This window comes from Anarhichas minor, unplaced genomic scaffold (assembly GCF_050575085.1).
Source record: "Anarhichas minor isolate MPS153535 unplaced genomic scaffold, ASM5057508v1 ptg000012l, whole genome shotgun sequence".
In the NCBI taxonomy this organism is placed as follows: domain Eukaryota; kingdom Metazoa; phylum Chordata; class Actinopteri; order Perciformes; family Anarhichadidae; genus Anarhichas; species Anarhichas minor.
The window spans coordinates 5,312,837-5,339,548 of NW_027466458.1; the positions used below are offsets into that span (position 1 = coordinate 5,312,837).

General features: G+C 41.0%; 2 protein-coding genes and 1 long non-coding RNA gene across 8 annotated transcripts; all 3 read right to left on the bottom strand.

Moving 5' to 3' along the window:
• Window positions 1-1,788: 1,788 nt before the first annotated feature.
• On the bottom strand, window positions 1,789-3,057 carry adra2a (adrenoceptor alpha 2A). 3 transcript variants are annotated; one of them, XM_076090385.1, is made up of 2 exons: window positions 2,380-2,979; window positions 1,789-2,322 (listed from the first exon to the last, which is right to left on the bottom strand). In XM_076090385.1, exons 1-2 carry the CDS (start codon window positions 2,962-2,964, stop codon window positions 1,789-1,791), a joined length of 1,119 nt encoding a protein of 372 aa, XP_075946500.1. In that variant the 5' UTR covers window positions 2,965-2,979. The 3 variants fall into 3 exon arrangements, with proteins under 3 accessions (XP_075946500.1, XP_075946499.1, XP_075946498.1); XM_076090384.1 differs by having other exon boundaries at window positions 1,789-2,235; window positions 2,266-2,979; XM_076090383.1 differs by having other exon boundaries at window positions 1,789-3,057.
• A 2,002-nt stretch (window positions 3,058-5,059) lies between these two features.
• On the bottom strand, window positions 5,060-12,866 carry LOC142948382 (uncharacterized). Of its 2 annotated transcripts, XR_012953505.1 has the most exons (3): window positions 8,765-12,866; window positions 7,264-8,580; window positions 5,060-7,146 (listed from the first exon to the last, which is right to left on the bottom strand). It is a non-coding gene; the product is annotated as an uncharacterized LOC142948382 (long non-coding RNA). The 2 variants fall into 2 exon arrangements; XR_012953504.1 differs by having other exon boundaries at window positions 7,264-12,866.
• A 151-nt stretch (window positions 12,867-13,017) lies between these two features.
• Window positions 13,018-23,951, bottom strand: shoc2 (SHOC2 leucine rich repeat scaffold protein). 3 transcript variants are annotated; one of them, XM_076090380.1, is made up of 9 exons: window positions 23,847-23,951; window positions 18,947-20,019; window positions 18,696-18,833; window positions 18,469-18,599; window positions 17,832-18,020; window positions 16,732-16,854; window positions 16,285-16,422; window positions 15,590-15,707; window positions 13,018-14,552 (listed from the first exon to the last, which is right to left on the bottom strand). In XM_076090380.1, the coding sequence occupies exons 2-9, from the start codon at window positions 19,647-19,649 to the stop codon at window positions 14,344-14,346; spliced, it is 1,749 nt and encodes a 582-aa protein (XP_075946495.1). In that variant the 5' UTR covers window positions 19,650-20,019; window positions 23,847-23,951; the 3' UTR covers window positions 13,018-14,343. The 3 variants fall into 3 exon arrangements, with proteins under 3 accessions (XP_075946495.1, XP_075946496.1, XP_075946497.1); XM_076090381.1 differs by having other exon boundaries at window positions 23,711-23,851; XM_076090382.1 differs by lacking the exon at window positions 23,847-23,951 and adding an exon at window positions 20,330-20,345.
• Window positions 23,952-26,712: the final 2,761 nt, after the last annotated feature.

Consider the following 26,712-nt stretch of genomic DNA (forward strand, 5'->3'; position numbering starts at 1 on the left):
ATCGGCACAACCACAAGCTTCTCTGTCCAGTGGGAGCTCACCCCGTCTGTTTATATGCACTGCAAACGCACACATGCACATTCTCACACACTCCCTCTTTCTCACAGACTCAAACACTTACACATGTGAACACGCTGGGAAACACTGAATGCACCAGGCTCTGTTGGACGAAATGAATGATATACTGAGAGAGAGAGAGACTCCTAGGAGAACCATTTAGCTTTCTGAGGAGAGCGCTGTTCACCTGCCTTCCTGACTGTCAAAAGGAATGCATTTACTTACACTCCCTCCGCCGGGAGAAGCTCTATTTTCTGTATTCGCCGCACAAATGATAGTCGCTCCTTTGTTTTATTCACCCATTCTCCTAGACTTGAGCAGAGAGAGAGCGGGAGAGAGCAGTCGATCAGGTTCTGGTTTGACAAGCTCCATGTCTTCTTAACGACGCATACCGTGGTAACACAAAGCAACAAATGAACCGTTACTTCTCCACTTCCCATGCCTCGCAGTGCAACTGTATTTAGCATTCACAATTGATTTAGAAACGGCCTCTGAGAGCAAACACTCACTTGTAAGATTCAAAAAGATATAACATGTAATTCAATTTTTTGGGAATCTGACATCTCAGAATGAAGACCTCCGTCATTAATCCGAGAACCAAAGAACATTTATACATATTCCATTCGGGGCCCATTACGGTCAGAACTGAGCTCCTTGTTAATCTCTAGCAAAGGTCAGATTCAACAGACCATTCACTGCACAAGAGGACTCATGGGTCAAAACGTTTTCACACCTTCACATGGATCACAGCAGCTTTGCATTTTGGGAACTCTCCCTTAACACCAGCTCACGTTCTGAATGCAAATTCAGACTCAAATGTTTTCTACAACAGACTCTATTTCTGCCTTTCCGCATATCTTTGCCTTCATAGTGTGTGTGTGTGTGTGTGTGTGTGTGTGTGTGTACACGTGTATGTTTTTACCGAGTTTTACCTTTATTGTAGGGATTTAGTAAATCTGTTTACACAGTCACATTGTGGGGACAATGCACGTCCCCATAACGTAAACCATTACATTTTAGGGTGAAGACTTGGTTTAAGGTCAGGGTAAGGGTTATATATAATTTATATATATATATATGGTAAGTCAATTTAATGTCCCCAAAAGTCATGAAAAGACTGTTTTTACTATGTGTGTGTGTGTAACCACGCAGTCCAACATACAATGAGATATTGTCACTAACTTGATGCTTTAAATTGCTGTAGAGCCTTGAGACCAGTTCAGGAAATTGATTTTATTCTTTAAAGAGCCAGCCTTCTTCCCACACTTCATCATATTCATCATCATTATCATCGTCATCATGATGATCATTGTAATTCTCATCATCATCCTAACCCCCGTCACCATCATTTTGGTCATATTATACAAAATGGCAATACTGTATCCAGAACAACGGAAAAATAGACAAATATTCAGACAGGTCAATTTGCACAACATACTGTCTTAAAGTACAACACCTAGCATGACTTCACTATGTTTGTTTCATTTATAAAAATAATAATACAATTTAAAATAAAAACATGGTTTCACTGTGGTGTTGTGTTATAGACTCTCTGTGGTGTTGCGGTGGATGTTTTGAAAAGATGCTGCACGTAAAGCTCATCCTGGGAAAACCTTTTCAAGCAGTTACACCGAGAGCGTACAAGCCACTGACCCATGCGCAATGGTCTATGTATTTTATATTTTATGTACATTATAGTAAAAAAAAGTATGTACATAAAGATAGAGTCCATCATACATATCTTCTAGTGTCCCTCTTGCACAGTATCTTTTTGAATGACCTCCTGAAGTCATTGTTGAAGATGGTGTAAATGATGGGGTTCAGCGCACTGTTGCAGTAGCCAAACCAGAAGAAGAACTTGAACAGGGTGTCGGGCACCGGGCAGGACTCGCACAGCGTCATCAGCATGTATGTAAAGAAAAAGGGAAACCAGCAGATGACAAACACACCAATGACCACGGCCAGGACGAAGGTGAAGCGTTTCTCCCGGTTCTGTCGACCCTTCCAGCGGCTGCCCTTGGTGCTTGATGTCCTCTTCTGGACGCCGTCATCCCCCGGTTTGATTTGGCTCAGTTTGGTTTTCCCCTTGGCCATTTTCTTTTTGATCGAGCAGGGATTGTTCACTTTGTGGTCAGAGGAGGATGACTCTTCAAGGTCCACCCCATTGACCTCGCCCTTCTCCTCATCGGCTCCTTCTTCTCCTCCCACTCCCTCCTTCAGCTCGATGTCCTGCTCGCCATTCAGCTTCTCGTGGCAGAGGCGCTCCTCGGTGCCACCTGCACCCGCGCCGTTCTCCTTCTGGTTGGCGGCAGCAACAGTCGCCGTCTTTGGCATCTCCTTCCGCTTCCTGTCTCCCGGCGGCGCCCGTGTCCTCTTCTTGGCGATCTGGTAGATCCGCACGTAAACCAGGACCATGATGACGCAGGGGAGGAAGAAGGAGCCGATGCAGGAGGAGATGACGTACCACTTGTCATTATTGATCTTACACACAGGCTCCTCCTCGCTGTTTTCTTTCTCCATGGTGATAAGAGGCGGGAAGGAGATAACCGCCGCAATGACCCACACGATGACGATGATGCACTTGATGCGTCGCGGCGTCCTCTTCAGGTTGTACTGGATGGCCTGTGTGATGGACCAGTAGCGGTCTAAGCTGATGGCACAGAGGTGGGCGATGGAGGCGGTGCAGAAAAGAACATCAAGCGCCAGGTATATCTCACACCACACCTCACCAAAGTACCAGTATCCCATGAGCTCATTGGCCAAGGAAAAAGGCATCACGAGGGTAGCAACCAAAATGTCTGCCGATGCCAAAGACACCAAGAATAAGTTCTGCGGAGCCCTCAGGGCCCGGCTTGTAAACACAGCTATGACCACCAGCACGTTGCCAAACACTGTCAGCGAGATCATGATTCCCACCAGCACAGTGAGCGGCAGTGAGATCCGGAGGCTGTACGGGGCCAAGTCTGGAAGAGTCTGATTGGTCTCGTTGTCAAACCCCATTGGAGTAGATTGGCCCACTTCCTATGTGAGTTCCCCTGAGGTTAACAAATATCATCACCAGGAAGGACGGAGCTAGTAACTCACAGCAGGGCTGTGAAGGGAAGGAACTGAATCACTCCTCTGAGGCTTTCCCGGATTTTTCTCTTTCATCGTGTACAACCTCTTTGAGGGGAAGCGCTTATCGTTTATAAGGCTGTCAATTCATCTGAAAATATGAGGCAACAAGAGGAAAAATCAGATAGCTTCAACGCTATTTACACTTTTAAATCAATTATGACATACTTTACATTATTACAACTATAATTAGCTCAAGCAGTATATCAGCTCTTTACCCTGAATAGCATTTTTTTTAAATGGCATATAAAGTACGAAATTATATTACCTGAGCAAGAAAGCGGTGGCACAACCTCTCTGAGACGCACGGGCATGAAAAAAGCTGTCAGTGGGTAACTTCTTTAAACAGATCAATAGGAAGCAAATACGATCCATGAGGCGGATCAAGCGTGAAGTCTTCCCTCCGTGTCTCCTCTCCTTCCCGACACAATGGTCCCTGTGCTGCATCTAGTGGTGCTCAGTCGCGGACCTAATAGAGCGCTAATCATGTTATCCCGGGCGCCGCCGTGCTGCTGTCTGTGTGCGGGTCCTCTCTTCTCAGTGTTAACCAGTGCGCCACTCCCTCTCTTTATAGCCCGCACGCTGCAAAAAGTGTTCCGCTCACTGTGCGTTCACAGAGTGTCAACATGGACAGACATGTGGGTCTAACAACACCAAACACTAATGCGCTTGTATAGTAGTGAAGGAATTGCAGGAAGAAAACGCCATCAAAATGAATCATCACCAGCAAGGAAAAGAAAAGTATTACACGTGGACATACATAGGCTATAGGTACAGGTGTTGAATACAGGTACACATGCCACCACATGCCATTGACACCATACGTATTCAGGTGAGTGGTCAACTCTGAAGTTTTAGTATTTGTTGTTAAAATGGTCTGCATTCGAGTGTTTCTGTTATTGTGTCCCCCCCTGTACATACTTCTGTCGTAATGCATATAGACTAAGTAAATACATAATAAAAGGGCAACTAAGTGATCGAAACAAGTTTATTTATGAGGTAAAAAAATAATGGAAACCAAACAAAAATAAAACACCAGTAGAATAAAATACTAAAACATAAACAAAACAAAGTTACAGTGCAGTAAAATTCTAATAAATAATTAAATAAAAGTGCATTAAATGTATTCATCTTTAAAAGAGAAATGCAGGGGTTTTATTTTTGATTTGAGAGAGGATACAGTAGAGAGAGGTGTTTATGATAATGAATGATAATTAACACTCTCGCCTTCAATTTCATTTTCCATAAAAAGTGTGTTTGTTGACAAACAACTCTGCCAAAATGTGCTGGATTACACTGTGATGTCAGCATCTTCTTGATTTGTTTCTTAAACTATTATTATATGGCATTTCTGAAACTGAGCTGAAAACAATAAAACACAAATTCAAAGACTCAAAAAATAGACAATAGTTAAAGAGTAAACTCCAGGACCTGTTGGGGCAGATATTTCTTGCAGTGCAGGTGCTATACTCCGTTGCTAAGCAGCAGCCAGAGCCACACCACGTGGACGTAAAGAGAGGCCCTTTATTTCTTTGTCTAAACTTTATTTATTTATTCAGACTCAGACTGATTCTCAGACCTGTAGATGATTTGGCCAAAGGAAACTTCTGATCGTTTACTTTGGTGTTTACAGATCTGACCTGGGAGCAGTGTTAGAGGTGCACGATATTATTCATCCACACTTTACTGAGGTCTGAGTTTTTAAAATAAGTGCCCTTTTTGGGGAGATTTTAATCTTCCCACAGTGTGTTGTGGCGTTTAAAACTGCTTTAAATGTGCAGTATAGACGACATTGTGTTTGAACAGACCAAGAGGAGCCGGGTTCAACTGTAACATTTTTGTTTACAATATAGATTTCATCATTTTAAATGCATTTCCAGAGCAAATGTTTAAAGTTTCTAAAGTGTGTTTGTTTTATTCAGTGTAACAATTGGAGACAGTTTTAACAAGGCAAATATTTAACATTATCTGACACCTCATGTCATTTGCCCAGTGCTGTTTCACTGGATGATATTTAGCTGTCAAAATTATATTTGTTTTTCATGTCCATGAAAAACAAGATCCATCTTGTTTACTTTCTCTACAGGCTTAAGGCTTGTAGGTGATGGCAGCAGACATGGAACAGTTCACGTAAGTTTACTCTTAAAAACAAGTTCATTGGTTGGTTTTGTTGGTTAATACTTATTTTAGATAAATATGAAATAAACCAGCAGTATGTGAGGCAATATGTTGTCATTTATATTAGTTTTTACAAAACAGAGATGTAAAACTTGCTCACAAATATGATATAATAGTTTAATAGTTACTGCTATTCATAAATATGTTTAGTATCACCTGAAACTATAGTGTTTTGTTATCTGAGCCGTTTATATCTACACAGGGAGCTTGTTCTCTTCACTAAGTCAGCCATGTTACAGTAAAAACGCTGACTCTAGCGAGAGCCTTTCCCTTTATTATGCTCCCTTTGTAATGTGTTCTCCGTCACGCTTGGAAAAGGAAGGGTGAGTGTCAGCGCCCAATCCCTGCCAGCTGCTCGATTCATTTTGCGCGTGTGCGGGTGTGTCTACCCAGTATGACTTGCGGGTAGACCCGCCCATACTCTACCCTCTGATTGGCTACTGGCTGCTAAATGGTACAATTAGCCTAAGGTGCTAACAGGCGCTACTTGACCACTTGACAGGCCCGGGTTGAGCAGTTCAGCCTCAAGGGAGGCTTACCAGTCTGACTTTTATTTTTTATTTTTTATTTTTTACAATTTTCGTATGCTATTTTATCATGAACTTCAGGTACCTACGGTGAGAGGCGGGGTATTGAGTTGTATGCAATCTGCAACCTCACCGCTAGATGTCACTTATTCCGACGCACTGCTCCTTTAACTCATGGAGAGGTTCCGTTTTATCTCAACTAACATCAGTGTCAGCCATGATAGAAAGCAATTTTAGTTTTAGCGAGATACCAAAGTTGCTTTGAAATTACAATTGCAAATACTCACACAACACTGCAAAAAGTAGAGAACATGCAAATACTAAATTAAAAAGTCCTTCCTGTCACGTTTATGAACATATGAACTTATGAACATAACTGATTGTTATTTTGCATCATTTCCGCAAATCAAGAAAAAGAAAACAACATTTCTTCAGATTTCATCCGTCGGGGGATTTATCATTTTCCAAAGTCCCAGAGTCTTCCTGGAACTGGAACCCCTTCTTACCACAAAAGCTCTGACTCGCCGTCACACAATTCAATGCACTGTTTGTGGTCTTCTTTGGTAAATTTAAAATCACTCTGGGAGGGCTGCTTGGAGAAAGAAATCCCTGAGTAACTGTGGGAGGCTGTGGTGTCTTGGACATGGTCGCGTCCACTGGATTAAAGTGCTTTCTAATTTTTTTAATGATGTAAAATCAATCTATTCAAATCCTGCTACTCTTACACACATTTTCGTCATGGTCCAACCTTATACATTCTCAAAAAGAAATTCTGACCTACCATTTTTTCATACAATGTTTTTTTTAGGCATTACATTTGTTATGACGTACTATATCATGATATTTTTCTGACACTACTAACAGTCTGGCTCTGTTTCCAGAGGCCCTCTGATTTTTTTTGGCATCATATCTTTTGAGTTGCCTCCTCATCCTTATCTGCGTTTGGGTCCAAACCTGTTACTCGGGAAGTGCCCAGGAAACTAATACAAATGGAGGACTGGACATGGACAGAGCAGAGGACCACAGGCTGAAGGCCCCGGTGGCTGGACAGGGGCGGAGCATGAGACCCCAGGCGGATGGTCTGGGAGCAGGGCAGAGGCAGAGAAGGGAACGCAGGCAGACGGCCCAGGAGCAGGGCAGAACGTCTCCGGAGGGAAACCAGGAGGGAGGGCCACGGAGACGGGAACATGGACATGTTCACAGGACCACACTAGAACTCGGGCATGGAGTCTTGAGGTCACAGGGGGGCAGTAAGCAACTGATGACCCAGCTGTAGAACGAAGAGCAGAACGGTAACTTGTGATTGCTGCTGCTCTGCAGGAGCTGGTGGTTGCTGCACTGGAAATGACTGGAAACGAAACAAGGAACAGGTGTCAGATCGCCAAACCTTGAGGCTTGAGGCTGACGGGTTTGCCGAAAGGTTTCCTTGAAGCTTCAGGGCCAGGCGGATTCCCAGTAATGCTTTTGGGGCAGGAGCGAGCTTCGAACAGGCAGGCTGCAGATTTAGAAATAAAAGTCACTTTTCAATAATATTTTTTTTGACAGACGATAGAATGACTCATTTATGACTTAATAATTAATGAAAGGAAGGCGCTCCATATGAACCAGATCCGTGTGGTAGAGCACCACGAATGAACCTGGGGTTGTGGCCCACGTAATGGGCCTTGGGTTTTCTGCATCTCCAGAGAGGGAGTGACGGGAGAGCGATGGGAGGGGGAGTAGAGAGACGGGCTGTGAAAGGCGAGCAGAGAAACCATGACAGCGCGGTCCACGCAGGCTAATGGAAACCATATCCTTCTTCCTGTTTTCTTGTGCATTAACAGCAGAGAGGTTTCCCCATCTACCCATATAGTACAACTCTTTTAAGACTTTTTTTGACATGGCATATTATGACTTTTTTGGGACTTTTTCAACATACTATGACTTTTTTATAAATTGTATGAGATACTATACTAATAATTTGTTATGACCTTTTTCAACATGCTATACTATGATTTGTAATGATTTTTTTAGACATTATATAGATATTAAACTTTTTTCGAGATGCTACACTATGAGTACTATACTATTACTTTTTTTGCCATAGTATGACTATTTTATGACTATTTTTGACATACTATACTGTGAATCTTTTGACATATATTATGACTTTTTATCTTTTTTTTTCAACATACAATACTTTTTTCACTTGCAATACTGTCTTTTTTATGACTTTTTTTCAACATACAATACTAAGACTTTTTCAAGATATTTTCGACATGCAATATGACTTTTTTCCACATACTAGACCCTGACTTTTTAAAGATTTTTTTCAACATACTATATTATGATTTATGACTTTTTTTGATATTCTATTATTTGGCATACTACACTATGACTTTTTCCTGATTTATTTTCCTGACGTGCTATACTTTTTTCAACATATATATCGACTATGACTTTTTAAGACACCTGGTTGACTCTTTTGTTGACTATGGCTTTTTTATGACTTTTTTGACAAACTGGACTTCTTCATTTATTTTTTCAAAAAATATACTAGGATTTTTTTACTTACTATACAATGACTGTATAATCTTTTTTTTTTTAATCAAGCATTACCTCCATTTTTCATACTTGTTAGTGTGCGTGTGGCTTCCCATTGGCTGTGTGAGTATGACATGCACCTGAGCGTGACTGGACTGAGCAACATCGCTCACAGCTGTTCCTGCAGAAACCAAATCATCACAACCGACCCCTTTCTCCCCCATTGATCTGGCCTTTCAAATAACTGACAGAAATTCATTCTTGAAAAAATATAGCTTTATGGCTGATCTGATAGGCAATTGCCCAATGGATGTCAAAGTATCGCGTGAGAGATAAAACTGTGAGTGACTATTCAAAGCGCTCACCTCAGTGCTCATATCAGCCCGATAATCCCGTTTTTCCGTGTTGGTAAAATAACATCGCCCGTTGCAGCCACAGGACTGACTCACTGACTTCTGTTGGGTAAACAGCTGTTTGTCGTGGCGCTTGTTGTTGCATAAGGGTGCAGACTAAGCGCAAGGATACAGTGACACCTGTCGTCTCGTGCAAGAGCTTTCCCCTTTTAGGAGGATGACGCCGTGGGAAAATGTTTAAAGTGGTCAGACAATTTAGAGGATGAAGAATGTGAGGTCAGAGCGCTCAGGGTCTGTTTTAACGTAACCACTTTGGTTTTTTTACAGGTGATTTCGAGCCCCTTTTAGGCGACAGGGCGCAGACAAACAGGTGGGGAAATTCATCCGCAGCTCCACACATTTTCACCGAAACGAAGCAGGATGATAGACTTCATTTGCCTGACAGAAGTGACTTTCAGATGGTCGTGTTACAGAAATACAGACGGCTTTGATCATATTAAGACTTTAATTCACCAGCAGGGGACGGTGTTGACCTGGAGCAGAGACTCACAGCTCGGGCCTCTGACATAGAAACACTGGAATACAATCTTATGTTTTTGTAACCAAAATAATGAATCGCAACAATAAATTCAGTTGATGTAATTAAAACGTGAGGACAGCGAGCCCTGAATTTCTCTGTATCTTTGAATAATTTCTCTGAGAATTTGGACAAAAAGCTTTGATGATATTGTCTTCACTCTGTCAGCAATACTCCCTCGAAAGCAAAAAAAGACAAATACCAAAGACAAATTCTTAATTTATAAAATCTTGGTTAAAGTTTAAAAAGAAAAGATCTTATTCATTGAATATCAACTTAACTTATTTTAAATCTCTCTCAAAATATTATTGGTACTTGTGAACCTTTGTGTTGTTTTAAAACTACAAAGCATAATATAATATATTCTTTTCAGATAACTTTTTACTGAAACATAGGAGAGGAACACATCATAAATTTGTAAATATGTATCGGTTTATTACAGTTAAAAAGATGTATGTACATACAGAACATCACCACACATGGTCATTTTCACTCATTTGCAGAGTAGTACTCTGCAGCTCGTTGGTTTCAGGGTAACTGTCTTACAATGGGGCGGCATTACGTTTGTCATTTACAACCAAGCACACAAACTGTTTCCTCATTTCATTTGCCAAATAATACTTAGTAAAGGCATGTAACCAAAATAAAACAGAAGGATGCTTAGTAAAACAAACTGGGGTTGAATTGTTCGTCCAAATCCAAGTTCCTGCTGCCAACACACAGCTTTGTATGTACACGGGTAGAAACACCTCAGACTGGAGCTTGGTCAGTGTGGTTAGCAATGAAGACTCACATAGAGGTAGTCATGTCTGCATCTGCTCGTCCAGTCAGGAGACAACTGACCCAAACACTTTGCTTTCAACATCTGCTCAATCCGTGGACCCAGACCCCTTTACTGACATGAAAGAAAGGAAAGAAGGAAAGCGATTATCTGTCATAAAGGTTTTGCTTGGTGCGCATAAGGCAGTCAAGTAAATGTATGGAGATACTATAGCAGGGGTGTGTGCGGGTGAGATCCAGGTAGGGAAAGAGCCGGCAGCTACACATTAAAAGGGCCTTTCCACCAAAAGTGATTTGGTCTAATTACGAAAAGTGGACATTTATGTCGTTATGTGCTCTGAAGATGAAGAACGTGTGTTCCTACATCGACCTGAACTTTCTAAAAAGTTTGATGTTTCTGAAAACTGCAGATTCTACATATAGATGTGGTAAAAGTTCAATCAGACTATTAAAGTTGATGTCACATAATTGTACTGCCTCTGATCTTGTAATATTATCGCTCAAACCTGATATTACTTTTGAAATATATGAAGAAAAACTCAAGTCATTTCTACTGAAAAAGCTCTGCCGTTGCAGAATAAAAATGCAAGTCAGTTTTGGTGGAATTCCCCTTTAATGCCAAAGACGAGTGAGACGCAAGCTAATGCGTAGCAAAATGGCATTATCTTCCATTGCACTGTCTTTATGTAAAACTCATCACATTACATATTTTGTAATACTGAGTTTACTGTAACGTCAGATCACTGTACAGAGTAAAAGGAAAAATAAGACGGAAAGAAACTAGACCCAAATTTACATTGTAACGACCAGTTGCTTGTCATCAAGTACAGTCAGTGGCCATAGACACAAGGAATAGCCAAACAAACACATAAAAAAGATCATTAAGGCTGCTTGTCAATGTAGATTAAGTAGGATAAGCATTGCCACAGAATGCTTCGATACTCTTTGCAATATACAAAAAGGGAGCATTTGCAGATACACCAAATAGCCACTAAATCCAAGTCCTCTATGCAAAGAAACGCCCAATTCTGACCCAGACAAATCATGTCTAATATGTGTTCAACATGCTTGTTTCCTGTACAAAATAACCAGGCAAGAAAAAGACAAGTTGTATGATCCAGAATAAAAAGCAAAAAAAAGGAGCAAAATGACGTTGATTCTGCGATGCTCTCCACTGCCGAAAATCACAGACGATATAAAAATAAACACCAATTATACTCCAATTATTTTTTGGATGCACCAGTATGCAATACGTCGTCATCATTTTTGATCCAACAAGTCACACGTTTGGCTGAGCTCGTCAGTCGGTGACCTCCATCTCCCTCCACAGCACATTGAAACTACATTCCAGGATGTGATAAATGCTCTCTGGTCCATGAGCCCCCCCCCCCCAGTCCAGTTTCTGCCCCGCCTCCCATCATCCTCTGCATCTTTACACATCGGCATTCTCAATCTTGCAAAATGGCACATGAAAAAAAAAAAAACTAAAAACAAGAGAGACCGAATGTAAAAATGGGTCACAGCGCTGTCGCTGCACACCTAATGCACGTCTCACGTTTGAGTACTCGTTGAAGGCATTTTTCACACAATTGTTTACAGCTAAAAGTAAATACACAGAAAAAAGAAACCTTCCAAAGCTTTTATAGAAAACCCAGGAATGCAATGCCTCCGGTGTGTTTGTTGAGCGTGAACACAGAAAGCCCTTTTTACAATTCTTTTTTTTTTTTGTCTTTTTCCGACAGTCTTGTACTGTAACTGCGTTAAGCTCATATATGCACCGTGTTGTGTCGTCTCATCGTTGTGTCCAAACGATTTGATCTGTGAGGAAACCACCAGGCCTGACACCTAATCGTAAAGGTCAGTGGATTTGTCCCTCGTCGGGTTTTTCGAGTGAAGTCCGCATCAGTGTTGGGAGTGGATCGTTTCCCGCCTCCTGCCCCCCCCCCCCCCCACCATCTTGTACAGCATATGTTTCAGTCCACGAAAAGCAGCAACAGGTTCTGCTGGTAAATTAGAAGCAGCGTACATCGTCCCCCCCCCCCCCCACAGGTAAGCTGTGGCGCTCGAACCACAGCCCACTAAAACACACCAAGCTGCTGCTGCAAAAAAGTAGACCCACACGTTTCAATACAAAAGAGAATCATGATTGAATATAGAGCTGGGATGCAACACATTTTGAAGAAAAAAAAAATAAAAATAAAAAGTTTGGTTTGATTACATTTTGTCTGGATTTTTAATGTACAGTCACTTGAAATAATACTAACTGAATACACATTTCATCATTTAGAAAAAAGAAAACACTTAATGTAAATTGATTTAAAATGAACAGTGCTGATCTGAGCTGCAATAAGCCACTTCACTTGCAAATAAGAAAGCAGGATATGGGAACCTTGAGACGTCTCGCGGCCACACAGACCGTCCTACGGTTCAGGAGAGCGAGTTCCGTTGAATTAAGATCGACAGGATGAAACCAGAGAAAGTAACAAGTATATTCTGAGCCCGCTAAACTTAACATTTAGATTTAATATATTCAAATTTACATGATAAACGGCTTGTTTAACCGATAAAATACTTAATGAAACAAAATGCCCCCCATTCAAAATAACCAATGAGAGGCTACGGTGTGTTTTTCTAGAGGATGTCAAAGTAAGTTTTTTTTAAAAGTGCATAAGAGCAGCAGCAGCATTGCTGGGACAGTGTGGGACAAATTAAGATATATATATATATATATATATATATATATATATATATATATATATATATATATATATATATATATATATATCGATATATATTCTAAAAAGTATCTAAATAAAGGGAACATTTTCCATCATGTAATTAAGATTCTTAGGAAACCCGGTCAAAAAAAAATAAAAAAATAGCAGCAATTAAACCAAAAACGGAAGTGTTACCTGTCGATGATTTATTACCAAACCTCACTCGAAGCTCTTATACACTCACCACTCGCTCCAGATTACGTCTTTTTAAAAATGCTTGATATGTTGGTCAATGATCCGTTGAATGACAGCTCTGCAGCCCAACACTGAAGATAAGATCAAACCAGTAAACAGAACTAGAATTGCACTCAAGGCAACCACCAGGATTCGTATACATATATAAAAACATCTCATTTATCCCATCACCTGTGCAGGTTTGACTGTTTTCCTTTGTGTCACGCAAAAGCAATATTGGGGAGAGGGGGGGGGGGGGGGGGGGGGGGGTCACTGCACCTTCCGTTTTGGAGAAAAGTCCAACTTGCTTTTTTATTTATGTATTTGTCATATGTATACATTACTAGCTCAATATTTACCAACTACTGCTGCTATTTGTTAAAAAGATCTTATTTTACAACTGATATCGCTCGATTTAACAGATTAATGCAACGGCAAAAAAAAACAAAAAAAAACAATAAAAACTACAAATTAGAAAAACTTAAGTAAAAACAGCAGAAATAATAATAAAAAAAGAATTTTTGAAATAATTTATATCTTTGTATTCGGACAATTGTGTTTAGAAATGAACCACTGGATCACTCTAAACATAGGCACAGTATTTAAACATAAAAAGGTAAAAAAAAAGAAAGTATAAACAAGCCATCGTTGGACCTTTGTTCTCTACGGTCAACGAGCAGTGAACAGAAGTGATCGCGAGCAAAGGTGACGTTAAAAGAAGTGAATATCAAAAGAAAACACAACAAGATGACAAAGTTAAAATCACGCCAGCAGCAGTAAATGTGAAGTTCCAAAGACTTTTTTTTTGTTTGTTTTTGCATACAATTGTATCCTTGCTCACATAATAGATGCTTTTAATTACTGTAAATATATTGGCAATGGGAGTACGGTTTATATGGTTAAAAGACTTGCCACTTAGCTCACAGTTACTCAATATATAGAACTTTATATATCTTCAGTTTTGGCAAAGAGATGGAAATATTTTTTTTTCTCTTGTATGATTCAGAATGAAACATGAGTGGGGGTGGCTGGGGTCCTAAAATGACCGTGATAAACTCTGGAGTAACACAGAAGTCAAATCTCCAATGATTCGCTTTCTATCTAAGGATGGCGAAAGAAACATTTCCCTACTCCTCCTCCTCCTCCTCCTCGTCTTTGCCCCCGACACTGATTGTGGCGAGTCCGTTTTCTTTACAGTGTATGATACACGTAATGGGGGCGGGCAGGCGAGAGGGTTCAGAGCGAGTGGAGTCGAGCAGGACTGGGACTGAGCTGCTCTTGGCTCAGACCATGGCACGGTACGGTCCCTGCATCTTGAGGAACTGGATGATGAAGGAGGGGCCTCCCGCGACAATCTGGGGCGGCAGGTGGCTGAGGGGACAGTTCTCGATGCTCATGATGGACAGCTTGCTGCAGAGGGCCAGCTCGAACGGTAGGCTGTGCAGGTTGGGATTGTCGTTGAGGTACAGTTCCTCCAGGTTCTCCAGCGTACCTGAGGACAGACACCAGCTACTGTTAGTGGAGGCATGCACTGAAGAAGTCAACCAAGGAACCGGGGACTCAAGTAAAAAGCCTCCGGGCGATACATTAGGATTGGTCGACTGGTTGGTACCGCTCCAGCTGTAGCTGCTGCTGTTGTTGTTGTTGTGCATCTTATGGCGGCGGATATTTAAAAAAGTTTTTTTTTGGGGTTGACTAAAGCCTTATAATATGCCCGGCGCCACTATTGATGCAATCATTTCATTGTTACGGTGAATCGAAGCTGGAAATCAAACGAGAGCGAGAAGTAGCGTCCGGTCGTCCAATCCAGACGGACTCCGTCTCCCATAATGCCTTCTGCCCGCCTGTCAGCAGACAGACTTAATGTATAAGGGCTGTATCAAATGTATAGCAAAGCTGCAAAGCTGCAAAGCTACATATTGAGGTTTCGAATGAAGCTTTTAATGCCCGTCGTGATATTTTTTTTAAACACATTACATTGTTGGTTCTAATGGCAACCGTAACACCACAAAGCCACGGGTATAATTCCATTCTGGGTCCAGTCTGAACACTCTAAAAATACATCCGCCATCGACTTCTTCTTCCTTAATCTCTGACTCAACTCTTCACCAGTGCAGCCACGCTGGACCAATCGCTCGGAGGAAGGGTCAGAGGTGGGACGCACCGTTAAGCTCTTAAATCCTAACGCTCGAGTTTAGCTTTCATCGAGGAAACAATGTTACACTTTGAATTCAAAAAGCTACAACTAATTTGTAAAATTGTACTTTTTTTTTTTTTTTTTTAAGTGGCACCAACTCTTCAAATATTTTTGATAACACAAATAAAAATAGATGACACACTTGTGCCCCTTTCTAAAAGACCAATTAGATGTACATGCGCACACAATGTGCACATCGTCACCACAGAATACTGAGTTGTTTGCCCCCCCCCCCCATCACTGCAGGACAGTTTGAGCAGTAAAGTAACCTGAACGGATTAGCCGAGCATGCTGCTGATCTTCGTGGCTGCAGGCTCGAGGGAGGTACTTACCGATCTCCTCTGGGAGGTGTTGCAGCAGGTTCTCCCCCAAACCAAGATGAGTCAGGTTGGTGAGGTGGCCGATGCCTCTGGGTAACGTGGTCAGCTGATTATTTGTCAACACCAATTTCTAATGAAAGAGTAAGAACACAGTTTATAATGCGCTCTAAAAGGCTTGTTGAAATGAGAAGAGTATTTACCAATCGTATCGTATAATTACAATCAAGCCATTCATCACCCAGTTTTATCCAACAACTGTGGGTGGTTGTCTAACTGGTAGACGGCATATTACATGTTCCTTTCTTTGTATATAGCCATGGATTGGGCTCTTTTTGTGTTTGCTGTAATGACTTTACATCAGTTTGAGTATCTTTCAACCCACTAACTAGGATTGGGTATTGTTTTGATACCAATTGTGATTTTGTTTACCGATTCAGGTTCATCATTCTAATTACTGGTCCGTTGCTCCAGCAAGAAAGCCAGCCAAGTTATATGGAAAGCAAAAATCCATCTTTATCTACAGCAACATTAGAGATGTGCATCGCCAGAGCCAAAATCAGCTGTTTTTTTAAATCCACTTACAGGCCTCATCAGCCATGAACTGATGATGAGCCTTTTCCCATTACAACAGATGCAGAAGAAACACGACAGCATTCTGTGATCTCTACAACGGTGAAGGAGAGAACTGCACTTCTGGGAAAACTCACCTGTACATCTTTCAGATAAGCAATTTCATTCGGTAGACATTCCAATTTGTTTTCCTCCAAGTCGAGCTCCCGTAGCTTCCTCAGATTTCCAATACCATGTGGTAACTTCTTGAGAAGATTGTTGGACAGCACCAACACCTGTGACGACAGTGACAGTCTGGCATCATGACACAGCATGAAAACAAACCGAGCTGCTCGACTAATATTCATGTTTAACAATAGTTAAAACACCTCTTGAAAAAAGTGTATTATACATTTCAGCTATATTTGTGGAGCCAAATCTTACTTTCTTACTACTGCAGGTTTAACATAACATGAGTTAAGAGTTGCTAAATAAAGATCTCTGTTCCTAAGGACTGCCTACACAAAACAAAATATACAATTTATGTAATGAGACATTCTACTTCTTCAATAAACTCAGTGGGTTCTGCATTTGCAAACACTCACCTCCAGAGAGACTAAACCACAGACGTCCTCTGGGATCTTTGTCAGCTGATTGGTTGCCAGGTTGAGCTCCACCATGCTGGTCCATGTGCCAAAGTCCAACGGCAGAGATGTTAACTGGTTGTCCTGAAGAAGACAATGGCAGACATACCCTCATTTGCAGAATCAGTGACAATTCAGAGTCAACACAAGGATAGTGCGGTTCAAGAGTAGACCAGTGCACTGCGGCAGCTCTTTTACGTCGCACTAGAAATACATGTTTCCAGTGGAGATCCAAACTGCATCCAGCATGGACAGACAGCATGGACAGACAGCATGGACAGACAGCATGGACATCCAGCATGGACAGACAGCATGGACAGACAGCATGGACAGACAGCATGCGGTTCATGTCTGGCTTCATGCCAATACAAACTTCAACAGAGTCCGCCTTAGTTCTGAACAACGGTTGAGATAAATATGAGCAAATAAGCGTTTTTTTCTCGACGTAGTTCCACTCTACGGTGTAGAATTTAAGCATTTAACACGTACTGTGAGATGCTGCTACCTGTGTGTTACATGTAAATGCAGTATTTCCTGCACTTCTTCTTCCCACTGTGACTAACGGATTCTTGCTCCATCTTCAAGAATGACGCTCTAAAGAAAGGATTGCACAACTGTGCTTCTTTAAAATAATAAAAGATGTGTCACGGTTCTGTTTTAAGTGTATGACACTTACAGACACTTTTACAGTACCAGCTCAGTTACAATGCACAACGCTTAATACCTACAAGACAATGGATTTAACACCTCAGATTTACATTCCTCACATTGTGTTAAGTTGTTAAGATTTTAAATTATATTTCTCATGTGCATAATTATTGTTCCTGACACAGTATAGCGTAGGTATGACAAGGTCTAATTCAATCTCACATGTTCCCAAAGGATTTTTTTGTTTTTTACATGCGACAGTAAGATATGAAACAAGAATATAAATAAATGATGATTGGTGAAAATTCATGATCGTTTCTACTTCGTTTAGAAATTTTAAGAATCTGCTGACTTTGGGATTTATCTCACTAATTTCACAGACAAACATGCATATATAATATATATATATGTACCTTCATGTTAAGCTTGCTCAACACTTTGGCCCTGGAGAAGATGCCGAAGGGGATCTTGTTGATGCGGTTGTGCTCCATGTTGAGGGAATAGATGGTTGAGAACTGGGACGGTCCGCCCACAGGGTACGACTGGAAGCAGTTCCTCGCCAGTGTTAGACTAGTCAGGTTGACCAAACTCGACAGTAGGCCCTGGTTAAGCACAGCAAATGGTAAATTAACTTGTATATTGATTTTTCTACAGACTAACCATTGACACCCAATGGCCTTTCAGAAGAGCAAATTTGTGCGTAAATGATCTTCCTGACCATTTTTACTGCCATTTAGATACCAAAGAGGACTCGTAATTGACTGTAAACTAATATCTTCATATTCATGGTGTCCTTTACTGCCTGTATACACAAGTATAGTAAAGAAGTCAAGTAGTAAATGTGATATAAAGAAACAAAGATATTTAAGAACTCCTGATTCAAAAGCATATAAAAACTAAATGACCGGCTTTGTAAAATCCTCAGACGAGGTAATAGTGCTGTTATCAGTCAACTATTAGTGACGGTCATGTTTGAAAAACTCAGAGGTGCACGACCATGCACCGCAACAACTTGCATTTTAAATGTATATTTTATATGTTTCCACTCACCTCTGGCAACACCGAAATGTTGTTGTTTTCAAGGTTTAGCTCCTCCAGTTCTCGACATTTGGCTAATGATCTGGGGATGGCTGACAATCTATTGTATCGCAGACCTAAGCGATTTATGCTTGCCAGGTTGCCTAAAATGACAAAAGAAAAATGTATCTAGAGTTATATTTTTTTACCTTAACAACACAAGAACTTTGCTCTTGAGTCCTAAAATATAAATCAACTACCTATAGTCTCTGGGAGGTCCAAGAGCTCATTGTGCTGCAGGTCGAGGTTGGTTATCTGTGTGCAATTCCCAATCTCCTTCGGTAGGTGTTCCAACTGGTTATGGGCAACATCCAGAGTGATGAGGTTGCATAGCTCCCCTGCAGAAAGATGCACACCAAACGCAGATATTTAGCCAATTCAAGATTAAAGCACTTTCAGTCACCCACCCTATGCTGTACTGAAGACATGCATTCATGCATCTCTTATTCACCTATCTCCGCGGGCAGCTGTTTAATCTTGTTCTCGCGAATGCTGAGCATAGTGAGCTTGGAGAGGTTCCGGATGTCCTTCTCCACTGTTGTGATGCGGTTGAAGCGCAGGTACAGCGTGGTGAGAGATGTCAGCCGGTACACAACGGCCGGTATCTCTCTCAGCTTGTTGTGCCGGAGGTCGAGCATTCGAAGCTTCTTAAGAGAGTCCAGGGAGTCGGGCAAACTGGTCAGGGAGTTCTCGCTCATGGCCAAAGTGACCAGGCCCGATAGGCAACCCAGCTCGGCTGGCAGGCTCTGCAGCTTGTTGCTGTATAAGTAGAGTTCGGCCAGCTGCGTCAGCTCCTTAATGGAGGTGGGCAAGATGTGAATGGACCGTTTGGATAGGTCCAGTCTCATTGAGTTCTCCTCCCGGCACTTGTTGAGCTCTTTGATCACCTCGGCGTTGCTGGACTTCTTGCGCGTACCTGCTGCCGGGTTTGGCCGCTTTATCGTGTTATCAACGGAGAAGGCCACACCCGGTGTTGAGCTGCTGGTGTCCTTCTTTCCTTCTTTGGCATCTTTCCCTTTGGTCTTCGTTTCTTTGCCACCATCCTTGACTAAGCCGGCTAGAGCCCTGGCCTCCTTTTCCCTTTCTTTCCCCGCTGGACCACCTTTGGGGTCCTTTTCTTTCGAATCTTTTTCTTTGCCTAAAGTACTACTCATGTCGACGTTATCGAGCCTCCTGCAGAGTTGCTCATGGGAGTCTCTCTTGTCAGGTTACTTATTCAGGAAAAAAGGGACACAGTCAGCCAAGGAGGCTTTTAAAGAAAACATCCCCGTACAGGCCCACACATTTATGATTATCCTGGAAATAAAGGCCTTGTGATCCAATGTTTTTTTGAGATACTTTAGATACTTTGTTCCTTTGTTAAAATGCCATGGGAGAAAATAATCCTTTGAAGTAGCTGGACTGTGGCACCCATGGGCCACATGCTTTAGTGTTTGAACTGCATACGATCCCAGGACCTTCGGATACAAGTTATTTTAGAGTGCAAAGGTCATCAAGTTTTTTTTTAAACCCCTCGAAGGTTTGCTGTTGGGGAAAAGAAAAAGAAATTTAGTTTGCGTTTACAATTTCATTTTCACCTTTAATAAACATCCTCAGCATTTTGAAATTCAACAGTTGAGAGGGTTGTTTCTGTTGTACGCATTTGTCACCGGTTCTATAATTTCAGACTATTGATAACATGTTCCTTCGGCTCATCCTTTATCATGTTCTGCCAATTTCCAAAGAGAAATAAACTGATCACTTCCAAAAGGGAACAAAAGGAACTGAACACATTTATTTTCTGTCCTCGTGCATCCAAAATGTATTATGATTCTCACTAAAAGACACTGCTCACCACAGTTTATAGTAAACAGGGTCTGCTTGTAGGGAACACCGATCAAAATAAGCTTCCACTGTTAGAAAATGAAGAGGAAATTGAGAAAAAAAAAAAAAATGTAAATCAGCTGCCTATAATGCATCAGATACCCCCATATAAACACTGGCAATATTAATAAAAACAATAAATCCTGTGTATTCCAGAATATATCACTTTATTGTTGCGATTCATTTATATAATATAAAATGACAGTGTGATTCAAAGCACTTAAATGCACAAACATTTCAACATTTAGGCGGAAATTGCATAGATTTGACACTGTTGAACATGTTTGGTGAATAAAGTGACCATCCATCATCATCACAACTAGGGTTGAAAAGGTGTGAGATGGTACGATAAACATCTCAGGAAATGTCTAGGGGTTCACACTATCATGATTATTGTTGTTGTTGTTATTATGATCAGTTGCAATGATCCTGAAACGTTAGCAGCAGCAAATGCTCTGGATATGCTAACCATCAATTTTATTTGACTGTGATACCAGTCAAAAACAAAGAACTTAACATTGTCTGCTGAATCGGAATAGTTTTGGCTAGGTTAAGCCCAAGTCTTTTCCGATCTGATGCGTGTTTGCTCTGGTAGGCAGCATTCAAACATTCCCCACTTCACTTCGTTTAAAAAAACGGTACTGCACAGCAAAGACAACGAGTGTAAGAAATCAAACAGCTTTAAGCAGTTTCAAATACTTAAGACTGACATAGTGCAGCAGTAAGTGATGCGTGCAGACACACCATAGGCAAGTTCCTAATTTTTGTCTATTTCAGCAACATTTTGCAGGTGAACCACAACTTTAACAAACTGCTTTTAGTTGAAAATGTTTTCATGCTGGAGAAAAAAAAGAGTCTGAAAAAAAAGAGACTGTCCAAGCTTTTCTGCCACAACAAATTCACACCAACTTTCCTCCTATGAAATATTACAAATATATTTGAATAAATAATCATTTCAACTAATTTCAACTTGGGCCTGTTGTGGGCGTGCAATGTAAGCTGCATTATGTCGAAAATAGAATAACAAAAGGAGCCCTAATACCCTGATAATATTCTTCCTTGTTCATGAAAAGGAGCAAAAACGCTTCAACTCAAGTCAGTCAGTCAGTATCACAATGTGCCAGTCCAAGCAAATCTGTTGAATGTACTGCGCATAGCCTCACACCAACTTACCCCTACTAAATAAACATGGCCCAGCGGGTGTTGACATTACTGTTAGCCTACAGCCCCACCTTAACATACATTTAGCTATTTAGCCATCCCTTATAAAGCCTGTAACACAACCATCACATTGAATATTTATGTCTCAAAGACATCCAGACAAAACTCTTTGGATCTTTACGTGACAATCTGAGCCAGAAGGGCATTGTTTAGTCTCTGCGGCTGTTTAAAACTTCCCTGCACTAGTACAAGCTAAGCTGTGGCAGAAAGAGAGGCAGGTTTGGCTCAGGATCACAGCTAAGTGAAAAGGTTAGGACTGCTGAGAGTAATCTTTAGAAGTGGCCTTCAAAGCATGAAGTCCCCACAACAACAGGTCATATGACCTTTTGGGTAAAATAAATGTTGGGTCAATAGCAGCACCCCTAACATGACACACTGCCCGACAGTGTGTTCTGTAAATAAAAAGGCTATCCGCTGTTCTTTCACACCATCATAAATAAGAAGGTTAACATGAAACACTGACTGTAATGGGCATACCGGTGTACAACAAGAGTATTAACATACAATGAGAATAACCAGGCCAGTCCGACTGCTGGAGCTCTGTAAACCAAACTGCAAGCAACTTCCTTTTACGGTTGTACTCTCCAAGTTCCTGCCTTGGTACATCCTATTGTTTATAACAAGCTGCATGTAAGCATTATCTGTGATTTATTTCTTTATTTAAAAAAAAAAAAAGATATGTCTAATACTACTTTCTGCTTAAACCTAAGAAAATACCAAGAGCAGAAGAAACGGTTAAAATAAATTGAGCAACATCATTGCCTAGTCAATTTTTACTAGTTGATATTTATGACCATCATATCAATATTGAAAGTTTAGTTATTGGTCATTGAACCTAATATTTGCCAAACTAAAGCAGGCATACTCTTAGTTGCATCTTCAAAATACATGCAGAGGTTTCTGCAAAACAACACAGCCAGAACCATTGGACAATGTCAATTAAACAGACAAGTGCTAGGGCCTAACTTGCACACATTTAAAGAGTTCTATTCAGTTAATACTAATCATTTATTAGATACGAATATGAGGTTTAACTCTTCGGAGAAAAGCAAATGCATGTGCATCGTCAACACTAACACAACCATAAAGTGCTACTACACACTTCATGGCACTTGCAACCCACATAAAAACTGATTAAGTTTCCATTAAAGATACTTTGGCCCTTCTGACAATGCTAGTGCATGTAGGCCTGAGCATTAATCTCTGTTCTCCTGCTTCTGTTTGTCCATTACAATGGATTCAATAAGAAATGCACCACTGTAAGCCTGTCAAAGAATACAACACCAACGTTAGCTAACGCTAACTAATGGTCGTTAGCCAACGCTAACTAATGGTCGTTAGCCAACGCTAACTAATGGTCGTTAGCCAACTCACGTAGGCTGAAAATGTCTAATGTTTGCTAAAATAGCCTTGGAAGTGACTCGGAGAACAAATGTAATGTTACAATACACATCTCAAGCGACCAATCTTCAAAAAAGGGAGAAAGCACACCGGCTAAGTCTACTAAAACAACTGACAACAAGGCAGGAAATAAAAGCAGCTTAGCTAAACGTCAACAGCGAAGCAAAACGTCAGTGATGGCAGACGGCTAACCTGCTAACGTCAGCTAGCGAGCAAGTTAGCCCGCAAGCTAACAGCATTTTAACCAGCGATATAACGATTCAAACGAGGAAAAGTAAAGGCTAATATGACACGATACAACACACGGTTATTATTACTCGTAGTTAACACTGCTAATGGTATCGAGACCTTCCCTGACATATTTACCAGCGGTTAGCTTTGAGCAGAGCTAACTGTGGTTAGCACAGAGCTAACTGTGGTTAGCACAGAGTTAACTGTGTGAAGGCCCGAGCAGAGCGGCTGTCCGCCGTGAGTTGGACCGAGAGGGGAGATGTCTGCTGCAGCCAGCTGAACGCAACCGGGCAGCAGACACCCAGAGAGAACAGAGCCGGTGGATGCGTTTTAATATCCCAGCTTAGCGGCCACTTCAGGCACACAAGGTGCGAACTAACTGTGACACAACACACAAGCCCCGTTGTCGTATTGAATATTAGCCGAGGGGAAAAAAAGAAAACACTCTGAAAAACAGCGGCCATTCCGAAGCTGAACAAAAGAGTGCGTTCGTACTCACCACCGCAACATGACAATGAAACGTGACACCCGCCGTAACAAGAGGCTGATGAGTGTGTTGTCTCTGGAGAGGTGTGTAACGGCGCTATGGGGGTAAAACGTCCACTGTTAATGTGATAATAATATCACTGTTTTACCTTCAGAGGTGTGCCTCCGCCATCCTTGCTGCTGCTTCCTCCTCTTTTCCTCTTTTCCTTCACTACTGCTCTGCTCCCTCCCTCCTCTGCCACCAAACTGCGTCATTCGCACGCCTAACCAATGTTATCACGAGACTTTGAAATACAAGCAAATATTCGTGGATAAACATTGGCTTAATTTACATAATATATTTTACACAAGGAAATTACTTGTTTTGTGTCAGGTTTGTATTAAATAATAACAACACGAAGAATAGCAATACAAGAAAAAGTCATATGACAAAATGCTATCGAAAGACATAAAATAAATACTTTGCTTGGGATAATATGTTTATGATTTTCCCAAAGAAATGTCACTTATGTTAAAAATTCTTACATCTACCTTTCCCTCATTGAAAAAAATCCACATATATGAATATGCAAACAGTTTAAATTTGAAAAGTGGAAATTTTATGATGATTATTCATATTTTGTTCCACTAAAAAAATTATAATTCTGTAAAGTAATTCGTAAATGTAGCTTTAAAATGAATATACGAGTAAACAGTACAACACTTTCCTCTGAAATGCAGTGTAATATAAGAATAAAGTAGCGTAAACTGGTAAAGTGCATACATTGCCTATAACTACATGCACTTAAAAAAACGTATTACTACAAAAAAATATGCAAAACTCTTTATTTAACACATGAACAGTGGGAAAAAAAAAACATCATGGTCATGATTTTGAGTTATGTTGTTCTGTGAGCCGCCTGTGGATGACAGTCAAGCACCGTGGCTGAGAAATACAGCGAAGGAAAAGGGATCTAGTATGAAGATGACGCAGTAATGGTCTAGATCCACAAGGTGGCAGCAACGCAATATAACGGAAACCGACTGCCGTAAAACACCAACGAAGAAGAAGTTAAAGCGCAGGAAAAGGTCACGTGATTCTCGTTGAATTGACAACAGTTTAAATCTCTTCTTGGTGCTAAAGGTGGGATTATTTCTTTAACTGTCTCTGGGACTGTCAACAATTCTGTTTTTTTAAATGTAGTTAACGTGTTCACACACGACAACGGACATATATAGCAGTGTAATGTCAATTAACTATTTCCCTGGTAGTTTGACAAAAGAAACTGTCTCGTTACGTGTTAAAGCTAGATGGCTTTGGGTTGAGCTAGCGGCTATCAGCTAGCTATTATGTTGTAAAATATGGGGTGCAAATATTAGTCCCAATCTTTAACTTAATGTTAGCTCAACGTGTCAGTCAGTCACATAGCCCTAACGTTAAAGGTAATATAATGTTACTCTGGCATCAATTAACTAGCTAGGTTAACGGTAGCGCAATCGTTACATCTAACTGCCTTTTTGGAAATTGTGGGTGAATGGGATGGAGACGTGAACATTTAACATATTACAACAGCTAAAGTTAACAAAAATACCACAGGCCAGTACGGGTGATAAGCTGGGTTAGTGTTATCCGTGCCTCAGTTTGACTGTGTCTGCCTGTCTAACTGATGTTTACTGATGCTGACACGTGCTAACTAATGACAACTGGCTGCATCCAAATCTTAAAGTTCATTTCACTATCCTCCGTATTACAGGAACCTCTAATATTATGACTGTGCGTGTAAACATGCTTAAGTTCAAACTAAACTTGACCCCCAATCCTGCCTGGATGCAACCTCAATTTGCGTCTTTCTTGAATCGTGTTAGTTAAGAACATTAAGAAATACCAAACAACAATAGCAGCCGTCTTGATGACCCCACAGTGTCACCTTGTTAAATCTTTGGCTTCGCTTCCTGAACAGAGTGACTTGCATTCGCAGATATTAAGTGCCAAGCTGTGTCAGGTAAAACATGTTTAATGTAGTAAACTAATACGTTTACTGTACCTTTCAGCAATCGCTCAGAGGACACAATGCCAGAAGTCAAGTCAATATTCAGAGAAGTTCTGCCTAAACAAGGTTGGTACCGCAGCAGTAGTTACAAACAAAAGGCTGTTTGTGGTGCTCGATTACAACATGTGGACTGTTTAGAAATGTGCAAAAGCCTGCAAAATGAGTCAGTGGGTGCTCTGTGCTCGCTCTTTACCGTCTCTTTTACGGCTCAACAACATAGACATTGTTGCTGTATAAACGGTTATATAATATGGGTCAGTACTAGAGCTGGATGTAGTTCTGGTGTTAAGTGTAATGCTTTCTAATGGACACAAGCTATTCAGTGGTCAGAGCAAACGGATGTGTGAAATGTCCAGATGTTGCATGCAGATTGAGATTTGTTTTTTCTTATTTCGCAACATCCACAGGGCAACTTTCCATGGAAGATGTACCGACCATGGTTCTGTGTAAGCCGAAGCTTCTCCCACTCAAATCAGTCACTCTAGAGAAACTGGAGAAGATGCAGATGGAGGCTCAGGAGGCTGTCAAGCAGCAGGAACTGGCAATGAAGGAGCAGTTGCAGTAGACGACCAGTGAACTATTCAAAACAGCAGGAATGGTCAAATTGGCAGAAAATGCCTTCTGACGGTTGGCGAAGATCCAGGGTTTTCACGCACTGATATTTCCATGGACAGTCAAGTGCAATATGAAGAAGTGACCGATTGTTTGGCTTCATAGAGCAGATAAGATAGGAGGGAAGCAGTCACCTGAGCTTAAGAGTTGAGGAGTTACATCTATCGCTTGCCAGATTTTCCAGTGTGGCTGGCTACCGAGACCTGTATACTTCTTCTCTACTCTCCATTTGTATTATTGCATCTGTAATTTGGCATTAATGCATACAAAATTCAACAGTGTGAATAGAGGGCGGAGCAATTAATGTGTCGGATCAAAGAAGTCGTAAGATGTAGTTCGTGTGACATTCACAAAAACAGTCTTGGATTATTTA

What these genes read in the sequence shown, in the direction of transcription:
- shoc2 (XM_076090380.1), bottom strand. Translation starts at nt 19,649, where the DNA reads ATGAGTAGTACTTTAGGCAAAGAAAAAGATTCGAAAGAAAAGGACCCC. An exon ending in TGAGCAAGCTTAACATGAAG is followed by an intron (nt 16,855 to 17,831) that starts GTACATATATAT and finishes TGTCTTCTTCAG; the next exon opens with GACAACCAGTTAACATCTCT. An exon ending in GTGGTTTAGTCTCTCTGGAG is followed by an intron (nt 16,423 to 16,731) that starts GTGAGTGTTTGC and finishes CTGTCGTCACAG; the next exon opens with GTGTTGGTGCTGTCCAACAA.
- adra2a (XM_076090383.1), bottom strand. Translation starts at nt 3,057, where the DNA reads ATGGGGTTTGACAACGAGACCAATCAGACTCTTCCAGACTTGGCCCCG.